Consider the following 23,543-nt stretch of genomic DNA (forward strand, 5'->3'; position numbering starts at 1 on the left):
AAAACATGTTAAATTTTTGCGGATCTTCGTTAGTAAGTATTTTACGATATTAATTTATAACGCAAGATTTACTTATTAAACCATTTATCATAAATTTTTATTTTTAAACTAGTGCTGTGGCAGATTGTAATTTCGATTCAAATGACATTTCAGTAAGTTGATAGAAATCGTATACATATTTGTTTAAGCGCCTCCTTAAGGGTCCATAGGGCCTAATCGATTCAACCAATTCGAAATTAATCGTTAGATTTGGCAAACGATACGTCTTAGCCACATCGCAACATACTTCAAAACAAATGTGTCAAAAATGTGAACTTACGGATCCGGGACAATAGTTCTGATGAAATTCAGCAACACGACGCTTAGCCATATATTTCTGGTCAAGCATTATTATGTTATTCTTAAGGTTTTCACATTTATTCTTTCATTTATTATGTATGAAAATGAAAAAGATTTTTATATAAAGTGATTTACCTACCAAGTGGCTTTAATTAATTAATATTTAAGCTTGCTACTATGTAAGAATATAACGTAATCTTAAATGTAAACAAGACAAACAGCAGTGTAGGTGAACAAAAGAGCAAGTTTATGAAGACTATTATACTCCAGGCAAAAAAATATGCACACATGTGCACGGGGCCACGGCTAAGACAAAAAAAATGACAGCTGCAGTTCTTATCAGTTTCGGTACATTAAATAATACTTTTAGATAATATATTCCTTTAAAGCACTGTATTGTTTGACGCACGAGCTCAGCTATCTTACTGTGGTGGTATTTTGCAAATAATAAGTGCAGTTCCACCACGTGGTAATAAAGACAGTAAAATTTAAGAGCAGCCTTTTGTAAGTACGTGAAGCTGAGTGAAGTGAGCGATGTGTTATTTTTACATTTTAGGATTTTTTTATTTAATCTGGATGGGGCAGTTTAGAATTTTAGTTTATTTCAATTAGTCACTTGTAAGATCCCAGTTGATCAACACTTGAAGGCCTTGACATTTTACTTTAGCGTTGAATTTAAAAGTTATTGTCTTGTTGCTTTGTTAACTTTTTGTATTGTTACTGTTAATGTTTCAAACTCTTAACAACGAAGAAAAGTTTGGTGTGGAGATATGCCACCAGAGTCGGAGATTCAACTTTATGTAGTCTCTACAAGGATCGGACAAACAATGAGTTTCCGTGTCGTCATGGTACTACAGGATCTATCGCGAGGCATTTGACGTCAGTTCATTAGAAATCTGCTGTTACTGTTACGACATCAAACGAGTAAGTTAATTTTTTAAATAGGTGTAATCCATAAAAAGTAAATGAAAGCAGCAAAGGTCTAAGTTTAAATACCATGATAAAATAATTTTAAAGTTATTGCATGTAAATAGTATAACGAAGCTCACCTTATTAAGCAGTGCCTATTAAGCAATCAGTAATAAATGGCTTAGTTATTATATTAATTATTATTTTTGAAACAATATATCAGTCATAAAACAGTGTTTACATCTTAATAAAATGATAATCCTGCGCCTTGAACACTCTTAAAGTAGACATTTTTTTACTACCATCAATCTTATTACTATATAACGTAATTACCTAATTAATAGTTGCTATAACAGTTAAGTTGGCGTAAAATGTATAACATAATTATTAACTAGGTAAGGTGAAATACCCCATAATGGACGGTGATGCCATTATGGACAACAAACATACATACATACAATCACGCCTGTTTCCCAGAGGGGTAGGCAGAGATCACGGATTTCCATTTACTACGATCCTGACAAACCACTTTCGCTTCACTTCATTATGGACAAAAAAACACAAATCCTTAAAAATAAGTATCTAAATATCAAAGAATTTCATAAGAAAATTTTTCTTAAACTGTCCATGATTGGGTCCGTTACCTTATGTGTTAAAATTATGTTTCCGTGGATGTCATCCTATCGTCACATTCTTAATTTTTATACTAAATTGACAAATTTCTTACTCCTTGCATCAATAATTGAATGGTACCGTGGATACCTATTAAATCTTATTAATCAGAGTGTAACTAGAGAGTTTTTGTCAACGAACTTTGCAGACACATAATAAGCAGATTCAAGGGTATCACGGTGCACGGTTAAGCCCATATTACCACGTTAACGCATGGTACTTTTCAACCACAACCACTCAACAGATAAGCTTAACAAAGGATAAGGTATAGTCATGGTATAGTGCCATTTTACTAATTAAACATAAAAGTAATATTTTAGTGAAAGTATAAGCATTTTTTGAATTTGTACTCGAAGAGTCGGTTGTAGCGTAGAGACAATGCTAACAGTGGTTATTTAATAATAAGTCGAATTTAGAATTATTACTGTTGAAAACCTTTGGATAGAGTAAAAAACTCAAATGACTGGAAGGAAACTTTATCTGAAACGGTTACCAAATCTAGCAGTTACCCTTACAAAAGGTTACCTACCCATATCGTTGGTATTTTAATAACCACTTCTAAATTAAGCCTATCGGAAACCCCGGATCGTTTATTTGGTTATATTTATTTATTACTTACATATTAATATTTGAAAAACCGCAGTATTGAATATAAATTTTAATTCAAAAGTAATTAAGATATAACCTCACGATACCTACATTTTTATTCATAACTTATAGAGGCTGCATCCGATCTTATCTTCTCTCATGAAACGCCGCTGGCGGACCGAACGGGCGTGTCACGTGAATTCGTACGTACGTACGTACGGATCTACGAACGTACGTACCCTAATTTCACGTGATTTATTTTCACGTAACGAACGAACCAGAAATCCGTTGACGTGTATCACGGCAACGTGCGTACGGCTACGTGTTCACGATACACGGTCACGACCGGGAGCCCTAGTGTATATAGTAGTAGTATATTTTCATCACCCGCGGCCCGAGAGCTTACAGATATGATCAGATGTTTATAGAGAAGTTGCTTTAAGACCTCTTCATTTTGCCGGGAGTTATACTTATCGTTAATCTACATACACATTACACATAAAGGGTTAGGCAGAACACATGAAACCATAGTTAATCTAGTACTTTTCTTGCAAATATAGTATTTTTCTTCAAACATGTGAGATGGAGAGAATAAAACAAAATACTTTTCATCACACCCGCACTTTAAATGTGCTATTGCACGCAGGCGGAGCGTGAGTTATAGAAAAATCGTTCTCCCAAGAGAATACTTAATAAAATTTCTTGTATCGTACTTAACTTTTTTACATCTATTTACATATTTTTTACATTGAGAGTGTGATGATTAACATTGTGTGTAACTCGGGGAGTATAAATATTACAAACTCGAGTCTTTAAATCGCTCCGCCAAGCCGTCGCGATTTAACTTACTCTCGTTAGTAATATTCAACTTCCTCCCCTTGTTGCACAATATACTATTTCATGTCAACAGTCTTAAACGGTCACACACTCTCTAAGATTGTTTTTTTTTTTTGGCTTAAGTCCGTTTTCACATTATCCGATCCAATATCGGATGTCGGAAGGGTTTAAAAATCCAAGACGGCGCCTGTAATGTATAGGACATCGGTCCTACATCCGATATCGGATCGGACAATGTGAAGACGCACTAAGGGCCGGTAGCATCAAACCGTCTGTCACTGTTAAAGCGTTGGGTAAATTTTATTCCATAGACATCTGCTGCGTGACGATGATGTGTCTGTCAAATGTAAATAAATAAATAAATATTGGGGGACACCTTACACAGATCAACTTAGCCCCAAACTAAGCAAAGCTATGGGTGCTAAGCGACGATATACATACTTAAATAGATAAATACATACTTATATACATAGAAAACATCCATGACTCAGAAACAAATATCTGTGCTCACCACACAAATAAATGCCCTTACCGGGATTCGAACCTGGGACCGCGGCTCAGCAGGCAGGGTCAGCCAGAGACTGAGCCAGACCGGTCGTCAAATGTGGTTGATGCAACTGGCCCTAAGAGTCGGGATAAATAGATAACTTACGGCAGGTCTCAGTGTCTCTCCAGTCCTTCATCTCCTTGACGCCGAGTCGTTGACACTCCTTCGCGTACACAGACACTGTGTTGCAGGCACACTCCTCCGGACCTAAATTAAAATAACATTATTAATTTAAACTTTCAAAATCCTTTCAAAATGATATGGGAATATAGCCAGGAGAAAGAAGAAGAAGACTTTCAAAATCCTCTCACGGGATTTAATCGCATTTTAAACTGACATCCGACATTTGTTTGACGTTTCGACGTCTTCGACAGCGGAAGTCAGTTTTAAAACTTAATTAATTATACGTTAGTAACTTCCGTTTACAATCTTAGTTAAGGTTATTAGTTTTTTCTACTCCCGAACTGTTATTCGTCATTTACAGGGTCGTGCATAGATCTATAAAACCCTACACAAAAGTCTATTCCCCAAAGCCAGCGTCCGCCGGCTTTCCGCCCATGCGCGCAGTATCGAAAAAACTGAAAACGCTTTGTTTGGCTCTGTAACCATGGCACCGCATTGTTATAACGATACTGCGCACGTGCGCGGGAAGGCTTTGGGCAGCAGACCTCTTTTAAACGCCTGTTGCATAAAATACTATATCAAATTTATATTTTGCTGTACCCTCGGATTTAGGTTTATAAAGCCGACGACGACGAGACAGAGCGCGGTCTAAAGCAGGTTTAATTTTAAGGTAGTCAAGTTTTAAATTAAATTCATAATATATGTTTACGATGTCAACTTACTCAAACCAGACGTGCATGCGCAGTAGTCCCACACGCACGTCTCTAGCAACTGAGTCACGTCCATTACCTGAAATCGTTACAATGATACACATTGAAATCGTGTGTCACATCATGTGTTCCCAAGTCAGAAAATCTGACAAAAAAATAAAATTTTGAAGAAACCCCCGACCGCGACATAGTGGACCGATTTTCATGAATAGCTAAGAACACTCCCAACTAACTCATCTTTCAAACAAAAAAACTAAATCTAAATCGGTTCATCCGTTCGGGAGCTACGATGCCACAGACAGACACCCACACAGACAGACAGACAAACAGACAGATACACGGACAAGCCAAACTTATAACACCCCGTCGTTTTTGCGTCGGGGGTTAAAAATGCCGTGCTTTGGCAGTGACAGCTTGCAGTTAAATGGTAGCGATCAATGGTAAAATATCAGTTTTCCTCCACATTTCAAATATAGCTAAATCTGAGAATACGACGCTTACTTACTACTACCGATAACACATACGTTACGAAATGAGAAAATGTCTAATATTGATAAGGTAAGGAATACATGATAGACATAAAACTTACGCTAGAGCATTTCCTGAACTTCTCCTTGATAAAAACGTTGGTGCAGAACGTCTGTGCTTTCCTCAACTCGTCTTGGGTCTTGGTTGCGCAAGCGTTCGGTTCAGAGGGCGAACTGTCGCAAATGTCTGTAAAGATTCCAATAGATAAGCAAGATACAGATATCACGCCTGTTTCCCAGAGGGGTAGGCAGAGATCAAGGATTTCCATTTACTACGATCCTGACAAACCACTTTCGCTTCACGCACTTTTACAACGTTTCTCGTACACGCTCGTCGGTTTCGAGTACTTCTGACCTGGCCTTTTTGCAATATTTTCCCGATTTGGTCGAGAAAAGTTCGCCTAGGTGGGCCATTTTTTTCAAATTCCAAATTTGGAATTTTTTATGTGTTTTCCACTCAGAATCGCGAGCTCTTTCAATCCTAATTAGGAGAAAAAAAGTGTCCCAAGGTTTTTTCCCATTCCGTTACCACTTCCTCATACATTTTGTATGGCGGTAACGGAATGGAAGGTTCGAAAAAAATGTATGGAAATCTTGGGACATTTTTTTCTCCTATCAGGATCGAAAGAGCTCTCGATTCTGAGTATGAATCGCGTAAAAATGTTACAAAAAAAGTGGGGCGGACAACTTTAAAAAAAATGGCCGATGTCTTCCACTTCCAACTGACCCTTCCACTCTTGATAAAGAATGTAGTGCGAAAAGATTTTCTTTCGTGTTTTTACGGAAACGTACGAACGTATACAATAGTACTTACACTATCTGAATTAGCATGACTAATACGAACGTTTCCGTAAAAATGCGAAGGAAATGCATTTCACAGTACACCTGTATATCGTCACTACTTTTAAAAAATCTCGTATCTCACGCTGCTCCTCAAACTTAAAACGCAGTAAGTCTATATGCATTCCATACATACTTACTACAATTTTCTTTTCATTGACAAAAGAAGATACAAGTTTTTTTTAAAGTAGTGACGATATACATTTTAGTATTCAAAAGTTGGAGTCTATGTAATCATGGCTCAGGTTTTTTTAATAGTTGATATGTGCGTCAGAATATTAAGATTACTAATAGTTTGTACCTATAGGCACATTTTACAAAAGTAACACTTATATTATGTATAGTGAGCTGCAAAAGAGCATGGCGAATTTATCAATGAATTCATTTATAATTTCTCAATGCGATTTCGCAGCTCATTGTACCTATAAATTGCACTTTATCTTCATAATGTCACAAATTTTAACAAACTCCTGTGTTCCTGCCGGTGAGTAAGGCTGCCAGAGCTCAACGCGGGTGCGGTGCGCTGGTGACGGAAGGACCTACGGAACTAATTTGTTCCGTCTATGGCCCTTTGAGTCGTCGGCAACCCAAACCCTCCTTGTAACTTGTACACTCTTTTTTGCTGTGTAGTTAGCACTCCGTACACGTTTCTAATGGGTCGGCAACGCGCATATGACACCCGTTGAGTTGCAGGCGTCCATAGGTTACGGTGACCGCTTTCCATCAGGCGGACCGTATGCTTGTTTGCCACCGACGTAGTATAAAAAAAAAACTATTGTGTATTCCTTGAATCTTACCTCCGATCTTCTTGATCTGCCAGGATGAAGCCAGGACAGATTTGGTCTTAGCGATGGTGCCCTCTTTCGTTGTGAAGTCGTTCTCTGGATTGCCGTCTAGTCGTCCGCAAAGACCTTGGGTGTTGTTCCATAGAAGCACTGAGCCTTCTACGAGTACCACGTTCTGTAATGAAAGTGATTGTGGAAATAAAGTTATATTAGCGGGGTCCACACAGAGCGAAGCACGTCACGAGGCAATTTCCTCGAAAACAAGCTATGTAGATTGTAGACGTGTCTCGGCCGAGGCAGTGCGTGCGTTTTGCTCGGCCGAGCAACCTGCCTCGACCAAGGCACGTCCATATTTGAAGTTTGCAGCGCGAGGACATTGCCTCGGATTTTTTTTATTGATTTATGTGAAAGACTAAAATAGATACGTCAGGTATTTGTGAGGCACTTTGTATCGTAAGCATACATACTTGCCACGAAGTTTTAGCGGTTGTGAATGTGTTGACTTATCTGCAGTGCATTTCGATCGCTGCAGTGCATATCAATATGAGCAAAATCCTACATTATAGTCTTTAAAACTTACGTTGGTATCCCATTTGATGATAACCCCGATAGCATCTAAGTTCACAACGACATAGTCTCCCGGCATTGACACGCGAATGCCCGGCAGTGAGGCTGGGATCGGGATCAGGCGGCGCGTGCTACGGAACAGCACTGTGCCTTCTTCTTCTGTAAAATACAATCGTCATTGTAAATGAAAGAAATGAAAAAAACTGAATGAAATCCCAACATCCCCAGGAGGTCCTGTGACACCTTCCACAGCTTCCCCGAAGGTTCACCATATTAGAGGTCGGTCCGATTTATCCTTCTAATGTTCAGGGCATCTGCGCCAGCTGCAATTTAGTTAGATTAAAATAGAGTCATCAATTTAGAGCAAGCAAATATGTTTGAGAACCCTGGTACCTAGGTATTAATTAGTATAACTTTTAGTAATAAATTAAAGATAACTTGTGTGAAAATTTACTGTTCGTTTTGCCTATAAAAGGAACAGTTTATAATATAATTTTTCCACCTGTTGCAAGGCTCGACTTGCGATTTCTTGGAACTTCGGTTTAATTTCTGCTAGCGTCTGACGTGACGTGCTATGAATCGGGCCGAGCGGCCCAGTCGGTCAAGTCGATGTGACAATCGTCGACACGACGACGAGGCGATGGAAACGCAGAATGCCTCTGTAGCGCCATTACACAAGAGCAATAGCACAGTATAATAAAGAGTACTATCGTACAGTATGGCCACTCCCGCTCCCCACTGATAGCGCCGCCCACCCCCTCTTTTTTATTATTATTATAAATGGGCTTACTCTTAACCACAGACTAGCCAAAGGCAAAGACGTGGTCTACGATGGAGTGAGCTCGCCCAGAAGATGCCTGTTCACTCTTGATTTGAAGGTTGCCGGGTTATATGAGCTCGGAAATATAGCTCTTGCTCTTGGTTACCTCACAGTTACCGCCTGTCAAAAGCGCGAACAGTCGACCTGTCATATTTCACTCATACAAGCATAGTACGCGTTCACATACACGAGCATAGACTGTGTGCTAGGAACGCGCCTCTTTCATATAATTTGATCATCAGTGTCCGAGGTGTGGCAATAGGAAGAGCTAGTTACGATAGGCTTACGAAGTATAAGCGAATGGATAACCATACTCAGGTGATGCTGAATTGCATCGGATCGAGACCATGAGTTAATGACTCTACAGTCATCATCATCATCATGTCAGCCCTTTATCGCCCACTGCTGAGCATAGGCCTCTCTTCTAGTACGCCATGTATCCCGGTCCTGAGCTAGTCTCATCCAGTTGTGACCCGCAACCTTGCGGATGTCGTCCACCCAACGAGCTAACGGATGCCAAGTGCTTCTTACGTCTGTAAGCGGCCACCATTCCGTTAACATTTTAATCCACCTAGCATCACTCTGCCTAGTAACATGTCCCGCCCAACTCCATTTTAGTTTGGTAATGACGAAACCAACGTCTTGCACCTTGGTGCGACGACGGATCTCGACATTCCTTACCCGATCTCGAATCTTGATACCGAGCATGGCATGGTCCATGGCTCTCTGTGCAACTCGGATCTTATGCACAGCCTTCTTAGTAAGCGTCCATGTTTCAGCACCGTAGGTCATGGTGGGCAGGACACATTGGTTAAAGAGGCGGGTCTTCAGGCTTCAGGCTACAGGCTAGGCGGATCTACAGTGCCGGAGGTCAAGTCCCTCTTGGGATAGATGAGCCAACGAAGTAAATAAGTAGTAAGTAACTTACCCCCAGCGGAAAGCACGTATGGCTTGTCTTCCAAGTAGATGGTCAGTTCTAGAGGACAGTAGTCTTTCCTCTGACAGGTTCCCTGCTTCACAGCCACGGTGAATTCGTGTTCTTTCGCGTCTTGTACAAGGATGTGTTGACATGAAGACGCGAAGCTGTACAAATTTTCATATTTATTTATTAATAATTTAAAAAAAATCGGAGAAATGTGGTATTAGGTAGGTGCCTATGTTTAAGCTGGTAGATGATAGGTATTAGAAAACTCAGATCCATACAAATAGGGAAGTTGACTGTAGTCAAAATAAAATATTTTTTCTACTCGTCGACTGTAATCTGTCAATTAGGACACCACAGACTAAACTATAAGTGCTAACTTTTCAGTGTTGGATACTCTATGGCAGTTCCGACTCAACTATAATAATATATGTAATCTCATTATAGTTGACTTTAAGTTAAATGTAATAATTTCAAAAATAGAACATCATACAATTTCTATACTAATTTGCGATACCTGGCAAATCTTTCTGCATCTGAAATACATTTTTTTTTATTTGTCACGTTATCGACCAATCAGACGGTTATTACAAACAATTGGTTGCTAGGTAATTCGATGTTGATACAAAGGTGAACGACGCTATTAACATTAATTTTAACTTGCATGAATGATGATATTTCCGTCCATTGATGATGAAGATGATGACTCGTAGAAAAAGTATTGTATACAATAGTGATATAACTAAGCTTTTCACTCTCGTACCGTACTATTAGGCCACTCAGCAAGCTTCGTGGCCTAAACATGGTACTCGACTGAAAAGCTTTGTATTATATCACGATTGTATAAAATACTATTATACCATGCACGAAATAAAGCATCAGATAATTATAAGAACAACATGGACAGAAGTTATTTTTAAATCCAATTTCTATTTAATAAGTCAGGTAGAAATATATAAAGTAACTGGGTTGACCGTGACGTCAATCAATTCGGTTTTATATAAATTCCATATTAGAAAGTCGTTAAAATTCGTTTTGATAGTTTTAAAAAGAAGCTGATTTGACTAGGAGGCAAGTAGCCTATTGTAAAGGTATAACGATACGAAAAGCAATGGAGGGTTGAACTAATTATGGTCAAAGAATCTCATGATGACACTAGCTATAGCTACTTACCTATAGATTTTACCTAGAAATTTTCATATTTATTTATTAATAATTTAAAAAAAAATCGGAGAAATGTGGTATTAGGTAGGTGCCTACGTTTAAGCTGGTAGATGATAGGTATTAGAAAACTCAGATCCATACAAATAGAGAAGTTGACTGTAGTCAAAATAAAATATTTTATACCATGCACGAAATAAAGCATCAGATAATTATAAGAACAACATGGACAGAAGTTATTTTTAAAACCAATTTCTATTTAATAAGTCAGGTAGAAATATATAAAGTAACTGGGTTGACTGTGACGTCACTCAATTCGGTTTCATATAAATTCCATATTAGCAAGTCGTTAAAATTCGTTTTGAGTTTTTAAAAAGAAGCTGATTTGACTAGGAGGCAAGTAGCCTATTGTAAACGTATAACGATACGAAAAACAATGGAGGGTTGAACTAATTATGGTCAAAGAATCTCATGATGACACTAGCTAGCTACTTACCTATAGATTTTCTCGTCAAAAATCTTATAATGCATGCCAGAACAAGTTAAGCAAGTGCCCCCCTTCGGCGTAAAGTCCTACACTACAATATGCACGTTAGTGCATTTAGTGCCTCCTCCTTCCCGTATTCGATTGCTTCTGAACCGTGGCTAATCTGGTAGTTGCAATACTTCCCGTAGCCGGTTTTGCTATGGCCTTTTTTACTAGTATACATTAAACAATCAACACTTACCTATAGATTTTCCCGTCAAAAGTCTTGTAATGCACGCCAGCCCAGGTCAAGCAAGTGCCGCCCTTAGGCGTAAAGTCCTGCACCACAATATGCACGTTAGTGCCTTTGGTGCCGCCTCCCTTCTTCCCGTATTCCACTGTCTCTGACCCGTGGTTGATCTGGTAGCTGCCATATTTGCCGAAGCCAGTTTGGCTGTGGCTTTGGCTTTCGCTGCCGTTGTGGTAGTAAGTTTCGTAATAGCTCTGAAAAAATAAATATTTTAGAGCCTGATTCTTATTTTTTTTTTAGGTTTTGATCCATGTCCATGAATACCTTTACTTAGGCCAAATAGTCTCTTTCCAGGCGCGACAAGACAAATAAGTTCAAAGACGCACTGAAAACGCCTGGAAGAGCTATTGGTCAATGAAACACCTAATGAAAGGAGACCTACCTCTGTCACTCAAACGTAGGCTCATGGACATGTGCGTACTTCCAGTTCTCACCTACGGTGCTCAAACCTGGTCTTTGATGAAAGCTCAGATGTCCAAACTCGGGGTTTGCCAGAGAGCTATGGAGCGCAGCATATTAGGTGTAAAATTAAGGGATCGGATCCGGAACACCACGCTGCGCTCTAAGACTCAAATAATAGACGTAGCTCGGAAAGCGGCTAAGTTGAAGTGGGACTGGGCTGGCCATGTCTGCCGAATACCGGACGACTTGTGGGCCAAGATAACCACACAGTGGGAGCCCCACGAGTCAAACCGGGGATCCGGCAGACCACACCGGCGATGGCGGGATAACCTGGACTCATTTTTGATTGGCTGGCCAGAAATAGCACTAGACAGAGAAGATTGGAAAAAGAGGGGGGAGGCCTTTGCCCAGCAGTGGGACACAGTAGGCTCTGAATAATAATAATAATAATAGGTTTTGATACGATGTGGAATTCCTTGCCGGCGGCTATATTTCCGAGCTCATATAACCCGGCAACCTTCAAATCAAGAGTGAACAGGCATCTTCTGGGCGAGCTCACTCCATCGTAGGCCACGTCTTTGCCTTTGGCTAGTCTGTGGCCAAGAGTAAGCCCATTTATAAAAAAAAAGATATCGAAAAAGCTGCCGACCTAGCCGAAATTGAGCCGAAATGACAAAGGTTGAGGCTAGACGCCGATCGAAACGCAGTCCAGCTCTGTAGCGCCAATATGGAAGTGAACAGGCATCTTCTGGGCGAGCTCACTCCAGCGTAGGCCACGTCTTTGCCTTTGGCTAGTCTGTGGTCAAGAGTAAGCCCATTTATAATTTAAAAAAAATCGATAGGGATACTACCTACGCTACGATAAGAATATTACCGTAAGCTTTTGTGCATTTGGCTACGTACCCCGATAAGTGAATGCTAAGTGAGAGTTGTGTAACATAGTTATAGTATGAATTTTCTGAGATGAACGTTTCGCTTTTGCCGTAATCTGTTAAACAAAGGCCTTTGTTTCTATTATTCGCGGCGGCTAGCTCCAGTTTCCACAGCACGTGCTAAAGTCTCAGTGTAGTTAAAAAGCAACTATCATGATAGCAATAAGGTTCAAATTTATTAAACAGTTTGCAGTATGCAGGTAACTTTTTTTGAAGATGACAAAACGTGTTATCTCCGAAAGGGCTTTTTATGGATTTGAACCTTATTACTATCATGATAGTTGCTTTTTAACTACACTGAGACTATAGCACGTGCCGTTTAAACGGGAGCTAGCCGCCGTGAACAATAGACACAAAGGCCTTTGTTTAACAGATTACGGCTAAAGCGAAAATTTCATCTCAGAAAATTCATACTATACGCGTCAAGCAAAAAGTTGATTTTCAAAGTCCTATTATTATAAACCTCACTTTAAAAGGTGAAGATTTATAATTATATTATATCGTGACGACACTTACACTGCTGTATCCCGATTGGTAGTTGCTTGGCGTGACGACAACGACGTCATCTGAAAATAATATTCAATATTTATAGCCCACTAGATATAAAATAAAACTTGCCTAAAAATTATAACTAGATTTAGCGTCCATGAATGTTTATCTTAGTCCTCGGAACCAAACAATGAATTAACTAGTTAATAAGAAAAGGTCATTAAAATAAATAGTTAAATAAAACCGATCCTGAGATTGAATATTGAGGGAACCCCGCTTTAGAGGCAGCCCTGAAAGTACCATTAGCAACACTGTTAGCTGTACATTTGTAGTCCTTATTACAAAGCCATAACGTCTAGCGATGGTTAGCTAAATGTTGCTGTTAGTATCTTAATTCTATTAATATTAAAATCAGAAACAAGAATTAACTTTATAAAATTACATTCAGAAGTACAACTAGTACTAAAGTTGTTAAGGCCCACTTGCACCAAACACTTAAGTCGGGGTTAGTGGGCTGTCATCTGTCAAATTCCATATAAAATTGTGGGTTAACCCTCGGATTAACTCTCTATTTTCGTCGGTGCAAGTGGCCCTAAAAAAATTAGTGTAGAAAAAACAAAACACGAGCGGCGAGGGTATACTTTTTTATCACCAGCCAGTGCGCGTCGTGGCAAACGTGACTGCACCATGCAGGTTTGTTTCGAATGTTATCATTATAATCATACAAACAAGTTTGTCACTAGAAAAAGGCGCGAGATCTAATTTTTCAATGAGACGATAAACAATCCCGACTGCATTTTTTAAATTGGCCGGTTTTTTGCGGTGACAGATATGGCTTGACAGACTTTAAATATAACTAACTAACTAATATGGCTCTGTGATCCAAAGAGAATCTTGGCCTCCAAAACGAGAGCACGCCACCTACCCGATCCTGCGCAGCTTCCTGCCAATCATGGGCTTGTAGCTGGCACAGATCCGCCATCACACTGTCTTCCCAGCGGTATCTGGACCGACCCGCCGGGCGGCCACCAATTGGTCTTCCCAGATACGCTCTCTTAGCAACCCGATCCTCTCCCATTCTTAGTAGGTGGCTGAACCAGCGAAGTCTGTGGGATTTTGTTACGCCGATGATATTCGCTTCGCTCACCAACTCTATCTCGGCATTCCTTCTAAAGAGGAAAGTCAGCTCCTGGTATCTACCGCAAAATCCTGGGACCTGTTAAGAGAGATGACGGCACGTGGAGGATAAGAAGGATTTTAAATATACTTACTGAATACGCAGTGTGGGATCGGTTGAGGTGAGTACAATCCAGTAGCGTACAAGCAAGTATACTGGTCAGCAAAAGTAGAAGAGGCCACGGCCCCAGCAGGACAGCTAAGCCGGCAAGAGAACTCTTCGTCGTTTCCTTTACATTTGTAATTGCCATTGAACGACAGCTTGCGGAAATCGCAGACAGATGTTACTGGAATGAAAGAACATTATGTTTAGTGTTTACTCTGAACAAATAAAACGAGAACGCTTTTAAAATGCTTTTTACTGATGATGATGTATTGCTTATTGGCAAATGGCGTCAGCAGGATTACGATCTCTGTTTCATGTTAAGTAACAAAAAAATCCTTTGAAAACTTCTCTCAAATTTAGTTGGTATCATCAGCATTAATATTTTTTGTATCATTAGCCGGGTCCACACAGAGCAAGGCACATCGCGAGGCAATGTGCTCGCGCGGCAAATATCCAATGTAAATGTCCGTCAGGCGAAGCAGGTTGCTCGGTCTAAAACGCAGGCACTGTCTCACGCGAGGCATGTCTATGTAGCACGTTTGCCGCGCGAGGAAATTGCCTCGCTACGTCCTTCGCTCTGTGTGGACCCGGCTATTAACTAACGTTTGGGTTTGGTCGTTAAGGGTATTTTTTATCGATATTTAAATAAAGAGAGTGTGATAGTACTGATGCTGGATGAAGGTTTTTGGTGTAAGCACAGACCAGATTTTTCCTCGCTTCTTCCCCTTCTTGAGCTTACCGTGGGACTCAGTCAATCTGTGTAAGAATGTCCTATAATATTTATTTATTTTATTTTATATTTGAATGGTACGCAACAGGTACTTACCGTACTGACACTGTGGCCCCCTATACTCTTGCGGGCACTGGCAAGTATTAACTGACAGACACACACCGCCATTGAGGCAGGGCGGGTTACATTCCGGTTCGCAGTCAGGTATGGACGAGAAGTCCGCTCGAGTCGGCTGCCATTGCCCGTCCACACAGCGCATATTGGCCACCGTTGTGCCGTCGATGAATTTGTGGCCTTCGGAACAGGTTATTGTGCAAAGTCTGGAAAAATTAAAACAAAGTAAGTAAATAAGTAAACTTCAGAGAAAATGTGATGAAAGCTAGAAATCATCTTGACAGGCGATAGTTTGGGTAAACTGTATTCAAATCAGTGCATCTGTTACGATGATTTATATACTAGGCTACTTGCCTCTTAGTCAAATCAGCGTCTTTTTAAGAACAGTCAAAACGAATTTGAACGACTTGCTAAACTTATGGAATTTATATGAAATCGAATTGAGTGACGTCACGGTTAACTCAGTTACTTTATATATTTCTACCTGACTTATAAAATAGAAATTGGATTTAAAAATAACTTCTGTCTATGTTTTTCTTACAACTATGTGATGCTTTATTTCGTGCATGGTATAGAATATTTTATTTTAACTACTGTCAAGCTCCCTATTGTCATGATAAAGTGAAAATGTACAATTCTGCTACGCTTCAAGTTTCGTGATTCATTTCAAGTTTTTTTTTTGCTTTTTGCTAAGTTGCAAATCGTACTTGAGTATGTAGCTTTATTACCGGCCTTTGCCATGATCAGCTTCCCTACTTCCCATTTCCCTTAGTGTGCTCTCACATTATCCGATCCGATATCGGATGTCGGACCGATATCCCATAAATTACGCCGCCATCTTTGATTTTTTCCTTTGAAATCCTTCCTACATCCGATATCGGATCGGATAATGTGAAAACGCACTTACTCTATTTTGCGCAAACCTGCATCGTGTCGCTTAAGTCCGCCTTGAATGCACCTACAATACTAGTTTTTGCCCGCGGCTTCGCTCGCGTTAAAAAGAGATAAAAACCGGCCAAGAGCGTGTCGGGCCACGCTCAGTGTAGGGTTCCGTAGTTTTCCGTATTTTTCTCAAAAACTACTGAACCTATCAAGTTCAAAATAATTTTCCTAGAAAGTCTTTATAAAGTTCTACTTTTGTGATTTTTTTCATATTTTTTAAACATATGGTTCAAAAGTTAGAGGGGGGGGACGCACTTTTTTTTCCTTTAGGAGCGATTATTTCCGAAAATATTAATATTATCAAAAAACAATCTTAGTAAACCCTTATTCATTTTTAAATACCTATCCAACAATATATCACACGTTGGGGTTTAAATGAAAAAAAATATCAGCCCCTACTTTACATGTAGGGGGGGTACCCTAATAAATCATTTTTTTCAATTTTTTATTTTTGCACTTTGTTGGCGTGATTGATATACATATTGGTACCAAATTTCAGCTTTCTAGTGCTAACGGTTACTGAGATTATCCGCGGACGGACGGACGGACGGACGGACAGACAGACATGGCGAAACTATAAGGGTTCCTAGTTGACTACGGAACCCTAAAAAGTAGCCTATGTCACTTTCCATCCCTTCAACTATCTCCACTTAAAACATCAATTCGTCACTTCGTTTTGCCGTGAAAGACGAACAAACAAAAAGACACACACATTTTCCCATTTATAATATTAGTATGGATAGTTCTATATTACACGTACGGATGCTAAAAATGTGACCCTCAATGACATTATATTTTGTCACTATTTAAATCACTGAATGCGTGGGATAGTTTATCATAAGTTAAACAAGTGACCTTACAAGGACGCCGCAAAATTACGATCAGAATGCGCATGAGAGGGACACAGACACACATATTTTACGGAAAAACTAATATTTTGTTGAAAATACAAGAATGTATAGATGGGGTTGCAATAATATAGATGAGGTTGCAAGTTTTGAAAAAGCACAGACAGGATTTTTTCTCGAACCACCATTTGCCCTGGAAGTTGGCCGGGCAGTGGCAAGTGTTAGTCTCGATGCTTGCTGTTTAAGGCTAACCCTATCTCAACTAAGTAAAGTCATGTACTCGTCAATACATTTTATCATCGAGTTCATAGGTAGCGGCGAATAAGTCAGTCAAGGTTTTTTTCTCGAACTCGCACCATTTTTCTTGGAAGTTTGCCGGACGTTGCATGGCATTGAGGTATAATGTACTAGAGAGGACGCTGCGAACAAAAAGTTTGCGGCACGAACATAAGTCCGCGGTGCAGGCCGGCGCATAGACTTTGTTTGGGTTGTCATTTCTAGTACGTTAGTACAGTCACCGGCAAAAATAAGTGATGATTTCTGTACCTTGTCGCTTTTAATCATTTGACAGCTTCGTATGACATTTCAAACAAGATGTTAATGTGACAAGGTACAGAAATCATTACTTATTTATGCCAGTGACTGTACATAGTAATTAAATGTTGCATGGACAATGTTGCCACAAAATAAAGACTAGCGAAGTTTAAGTGTATACGTACTCATCATTGCATTTCCTCATAGAGTTCATGGGTAGCGGTGGATAAGTGAGACAGGGTTTTTTCTCGAACTCGCACCATTTGCCCTGGAAGTTGGCCGGGCAGTGGCAGGTGTTGGTGTCGATGCAGATCCCGTTGTTCTTGCAGGTGGGGTCGCATTTCGGCCCTGTATACAACAATCAAGTTTATAATATAGTTTTGTTTATAATTGACGACCGGTCTGGTTCAGTCGGTAGTGACCCTGCCTGCTAAGCCGCGGTCCTGGGTTCGAATCCCGGTAGGGGCATTTATTTGTGTGATGAGCACAGATATTTGTTCCTGAGTCTTGAATGTTGTCTATGTATTTAAGTATGTATGTATTTATCTATTTAAGTATGTATATCGTCGCTTATCACCCATAGTATAAGCTTTGCTTAGTTTGGGGCTAAGTTGATGTGTGTAAGGTGTCCCCAATATTTATTTATTTATTTATAGGCAGCTATTTAATCTTTTTTCATAAGTAATTAATATGCTCATGTATGTATATGCTAAAGTATTCAAAATAATGTACTAGTTGAAAGATAACCGTTGTGCAGGAACATCCCTGGGAGTGCCAAAATTAAAGTAGGTAGGTATTTTATTCCGATCGCCACTCGAATATCTGAAGGTTGTCTGTAAGAGACCGCTGTTTTAGCGATAAGACCGCCTGTTGTTACCTACCACGTTGTATCTGTTCCGAATTGTGTTTTTTTTTTCTTCTGTAGTGTGCAATAAAGTATTTTGTTATTATTATTATTTACTTATATTTATCAGTGCTAAACATGACAACATCGAAGCGATGTTGTCTCGCTGATTTCCTGCCTAGTTTTAAAATATTATGTTGAATTATTGTCGATAATATTTTCAGTTGTCTGGAAGTAGAGATGTCGGAATTCTCAATCCTCGAGAAATATATTGAATTAGTTTTTATCCTCGGCTTCGCTCGCGTCAAATTCGAAAACTGCGGAATGCTCTATACCAGCGGTTCTCAAACTTATTTTCTCATGGAACCCTTAAATTAAATAAATAAAAAAAAATAGTTTATAGCAAGGTTTTATAGAAGAGAGTTGAAATTGCATATCAGTCAGCCAAAATTCACACGGAGCCCCCAGAGAGGTTTTGCGGAGCCCACTTTGAGAATGGCCGCTCTATACAAACTTCCAAACCCCATTATAGGGAAGTGGGGGGTTAGAAAGAGACAAAAAGTAGCCTATGTCACTCTCCATCCCTTCAACTATTTCCACTTAAAAAATCTCGTTAAGTAATTCGTCGCTCCGTTTTGCCGTGAAAGACGGACAAACCGACACACATACTTTCCCATTTATAATATTAAGTATGGATTATGTATCAATGAAAATCAATGGCTAAAGACAATGAAAATAAAACATGTAACGGGATGAGTAGTACCGCAAAGCGTCTTGTGATTATTGCCATACCTGTGGCCCATTCCTCAAAGCGAAAAATTACAAGAGGAAGTCTCTTTTCAACTTGTCATATTAGACAACGACTAGGCATCGATTTAAACTTCGGTAGTTTAGATCGATGCGACTAGGGTAAACATGCTTCATCCTAGACTACATCGGCACTTTCCATCAGGTGAGATTGTGGTCAAATGGTTTACCTGTTCCTCTTAAAAAAAACCGGCCACGAGCGTGTCGGGCCACGCTCAGTGTAGGGTTCCGTAGTTTTCCGTATTTTTCTCAAAAACTACTGAACCTATAAAGTTCAAAACAATTTTCCTAGAAAGTCTTTATAAAGTTCTACTTTTGTGATTTTTTTCATATTTTTTAAACATATGGTTCAAAAGTTAGAGGGGGGGGACGCACTTTTTTTTCCTTTAGGAGCGATTATTTCCGAAAATATTAATATTATCAAAAAACGATCTTAGTAAACCCTTATTCATTTTTAAATACCTATCTAACAATATATCACACGTTGGGGTTGGAATGAAAAAAAATATCAGCCCCCACTTTACATGTAGGGGGGTACCCTAATAAAACATTTTTTTCCATTTTTTATTTTTGCACTTTGTTGGCGTGATTGATATACATATTGGTACCAAATTTCAGCTTTCTAGTGCTAACGGTTACTGAGATTATCCGCGGACGGACGGACGGACGGACGGACGGACGGACGGACGGACGGACGGACAGACAGACATGGCGAAACTATAAGGGTTCCTAGTTGACTACGGAACCCTAAAAAGGTTCTAGGAGGGCGATTTTTGAATCTCGCATACGGGATTTTGTCACTAAAATACCGGTTGAAAACGGTGACTTGCTTATTATTTTCAGTGACAATTTTCTGAATTCGAACGCGTGAGACTCAAAAATCGGCCCGCAGGTTCCACTTATTGAGAAATGGGCCACAGTACCACAGTATGGAAATAGTCAAAAGACTCTACGCTGTAATATAAATAATTTCTTTTCGATCGGCGTTTGTCGAATATGTTAGATGAGGTACCTAAAATGACTCAACCAAATTGCACTAGGTACTTATCAGTCGAACCTCCATCTATTTCCATTCGTCCCTGCCCTGAATGCATTTGCTGCATTTGACATTGGCACAAAATTATATCAGTCCTATTTACAATTGTTGAGATTTTGATTTCCGGCACCCACGCCGGAGATAAACGCTGTTCGGTTGGTATATTGGAATTCGTAGAATCTATAAATGTGATGGTAGCTGTACCTAAAGTACTTAGCATGAAATGTACTAGGAAAAACAAAATAGGGTAAGACTATAAGGCCCTCTTGCACCAACCACTTAACTCGGGGTTAGTGGGCTGTCATCTGTCAAATTCCATATAAAATGGTGGGTTAACCCTCGGGTTAACCCTGCATTTTCGTAGGTGCAAGTGGCCCTAATAGTAATTAATATTATTGTCGAGAATGCGAAGTAACAGCGGACGACAGCGGGAACAAACGAGCGCGGATTGCGAGCGGAATGTGCGCGGATTGAGAGCGGAACGCCAGCGTTCCGCCGGCGCACCGCTATCATTGCGCTCCGCTGACGCTCCGCTGACGCTCCGCTAACGCTACGCCATCAAAACGCTTTATGTGTGTCGGAGGCTTAAGTGTGTGTCTTTAAGCAAATTGTGTAGGATATAGGACCTGTCGTTGCATAGATTTTTCAAGACAAATACGTTTCCATAAAAAAATTTTTGAAGTACCTAAATATTTTTGTATGTAAATAGGTGAAAAAAAAAATCGTAATACAAAAGCTTATGTTATGACATACTTTCATTCAAAACTGTAGTGAACATGATCAGTCATTGTCGAAATTGTTTCTGTTTATTAAAAAAAACTTACATTGCGCGACACCCCGGCACAGTATAATAAAGAGTACTATCGTACAGTATGGCCACTCCCGCTCCCCGCTAAAGTGCCGCCCACCCCCTCTCGGTTACCTCACAGTGACCGCATGTCAAAAACGCAAACAGTCGACCTGTCATATCTCACTCATACAAGCATAGTACGCGTTCACCTACACGAGCTTAGAATGTGTGCTAGGAACGCGCCTCTTTCATATATTTGATCGCCAGTGTCCGAGATGTGACCCCGGCTAAGCAACCCTACACTAAGCAGGGCTCGACATGCTCTTGGCCGATTTTTCTTTCCTATCAACCAACTAACCAGTGATTTTATAGGTAGTTATACATACAGCATAAAGTGACATCTAAAGGTTCTTATAAACATATCTCTGCCTGTTGGGAATATGTATATATATGTATGTAGATATTACGTGTAAAGCAGCCATAAGTAATTGTTACCTAATAGGTACTGACCTGCAAATATTTGGTTAGCATTGTGCTGTACCTCCTGATACGTAGGGCTGGAACAAAAATACACTACTTTAGCAAATTTAAAAATAAGCATCAATGAGGAGTGTAAGAAAAAACGCTCTTTGAATTTTAGAGAAGTTTTTTTGAGTTAAACCTTGATGCGCTTATTTAATTCTCATTATACCGGAAATGGTTAGTCTGATAATATAAGATTTTTTATAGTCTATATTGTGTCCCACAAAGGCCTCGCTACCAAAGATATGCTAGATACAATTTCAGAGAAATAAAAACTCACGCTGATCCAGATTCCGAGTTCCAGGTTCTCGTCTCCGAATATCCGGTTTTAGTGCCAGCGTACCCGGTTTTTGTACCATAACCAGTCTTTGTATAACCAGTTTTTGTACCGTAGCCGGTTTTGGTACCGTACCCCGTTTTGGTGCCGTAGCCAGTTCTGGTGGAATATCCGGTTTTTGTGCCAAATTGTTTGTTTTTCGCGTATGCTGGAACGTATGCGGGTGCTTCTACGTCGGAGAGGCTGTAAAAGAGACATGATGTATAGTAAGCACTGCTTTTTTTATCAAGCGTTTAAGCCCCACATAATCCAACACTCAATTTTGATAAAAATAGAAAAAAATAAAACTAGAATTATGCTAGATGAACCGCGACAATTATTCGCACTATACTTGTGAAAGAAAATAAGCGATCGGACCGGTATTTCGCACGTCTAGGCTGTTGACGGAAGTTTATTGCCGGAAGTAATGAATCTTTGCATAATACAGAAAAGGGGACTAAGGAGTACCTACTGGTTGGACGTCTGTTTTTTAAGAAAACTAGGTAGTCAACCAAATAAAAGAAAAGGTTCACGTCGTGTCATATGAGAGAATGAGCTCCACCGACAAGGCACAGTTCTAAAATATGAAGAAGAAAGGTAACATAATTAAAACAAACTATGATACTTACGCATCTTGCTCAGACATCCCGTAGCCTGCTTCACACCACCATAGTCCAAGCAGAAGAAAAAAAGCCTGAGTAACTAAATACATCTTTAAAATATTCTAGAAAAATCCATTAAAAAAATCCCTGATAACAGTCGTTGGCACGAATGCCTCAGACTGAACTGATTTTAAATCGAAACTTTATGTATTGCATTATCTCCTATTATATAAAACGGGATGTCATCCTTGTGATAAAGTAGATTTATCGCTGGAAACAGGATTTGCGTTAGAATTCGGAAACTGATTGGAATTATATTTAAATTAATCTAAATTAAATCAATCAATCAATTGTGGCGTATAGTCATACTAGTTATGAAAAAAAGCTGCACTTTTGGATGGAAGCAAGCCGCTTTGCATGGTGATAGTAGACATCATAGTAAACGATTTTTTCCGAGGATATCGAAATTTCATCCCTTAGGAAGCCGAGCGTAGCGAGGTGTTTTATGAAAATTAAAAAAATTCTATCTTTTTATTGTGTAGTCCGATTTTGACAAAACGTATCTCAAATGAAAGGTATTAATTTGTGTAATTAAAAAAAATACAAAGAAAAAAAATTTGAAAGAAAAGTAAGAAAATAATTAAAAAAAGTAAATTTACGTCTCGCACTGAATAACTTCAAAGAATGACAGACAAAATGTACAATGTCGATATACGAGTTTTTTTTAATCGAAGACAGATAAATTTGTAGTTGAAAACTGAAGACCGCATTGAAATCGGATTAGCATTTTTTAAGATACAAGTTGCCAAAGTTGGGAAAGATCGCTTTATATGGCCACTTTGAAATTCCTTTGCCAGAAAGTCAGAAATAATATGTTTTTCTGACACAGAAAAATACATAGTAACAGTACACATCAAAATAGAATTAAAAATTCCGAGGATATTATAATTTCATCCCTTAGAACGACGAGCGCAGCGAGGTCGGTTACGAAAACCGAAAAAAAATCTCTTTTTTTTTTACGTCGTCCGATTTTGACAAAACATGTTTCATTTGAAAGGTATTGCTTTATGTAACTTAAAAAAAAATATTGAAAAAAATTGGGAAAAAAATGTAAGATTTTTAAAAAAAAAACCTTAATTTTCGTATCACACTGAATAACCGCAAAAAACGGTAGACACGGTGTATAATTTCGATATATGATTTTTTTAAATTAAAGACAAATAAATGCAT

General features: G+C 39.2%; 1 protein-coding gene across 1 annotated transcript in view; it reads right to left on the reverse strand.

Annotated features, from left to right (window-relative positions):
* LOC125228079 (hemocytin-like) overlaps positions 1 to 22,481 on the reverse strand; it is a 119,724-nt gene extending 97,243 nt beyond the window's left edge. Inside the window, 14 exon segments of the mRNA XM_048132529.1 lie at positions 3,998 to 4,099; positions 4,738 to 4,804; positions 5,315 to 5,439; positions 6,890 to 7,052; positions 7,458 to 7,603; positions 9,193 to 9,347; positions 11,076 to 11,317; positions 12,974 to 13,023; positions 14,218 to 14,409; positions 15,055 to 15,278; positions 17,582 to 17,744; positions 21,384 to 21,430; positions 21,676 to 21,915; positions 22,341 to 22,481. Of these exon segments, the coding sequence (XP_047988486.1) occupies positions 3,998 to 4,099; positions 4,738 to 4,804; positions 5,315 to 5,439; positions 6,890 to 7,052; positions 7,458 to 7,603; positions 9,193 to 9,347; positions 11,076 to 11,317; positions 12,974 to 13,023; positions 14,218 to 14,409; positions 15,055 to 15,278; positions 17,582 to 17,744; positions 21,384 to 21,430; positions 21,676 to 21,915; positions 22,341 to 22,357 (1,933 nt within the window). The 5' untranslated portion in view covers positions 22,358 to 22,481.
* Between the last annotated feature and the right edge of the window lie 1,062 nt (positions 22,482 to 23,543).

This window comes from Leguminivora glycinivorella, chromosome 7 (genome assembly GCF_023078275.1).
Source record: "Leguminivora glycinivorella isolate SPB_JAAS2020 chromosome 7, LegGlyc_1.1, whole genome shotgun sequence".
Lineage (NCBI taxonomy): Eukaryota > Metazoa > Arthropoda > Insecta > Lepidoptera > Tortricidae > Leguminivora > Leguminivora glycinivorella.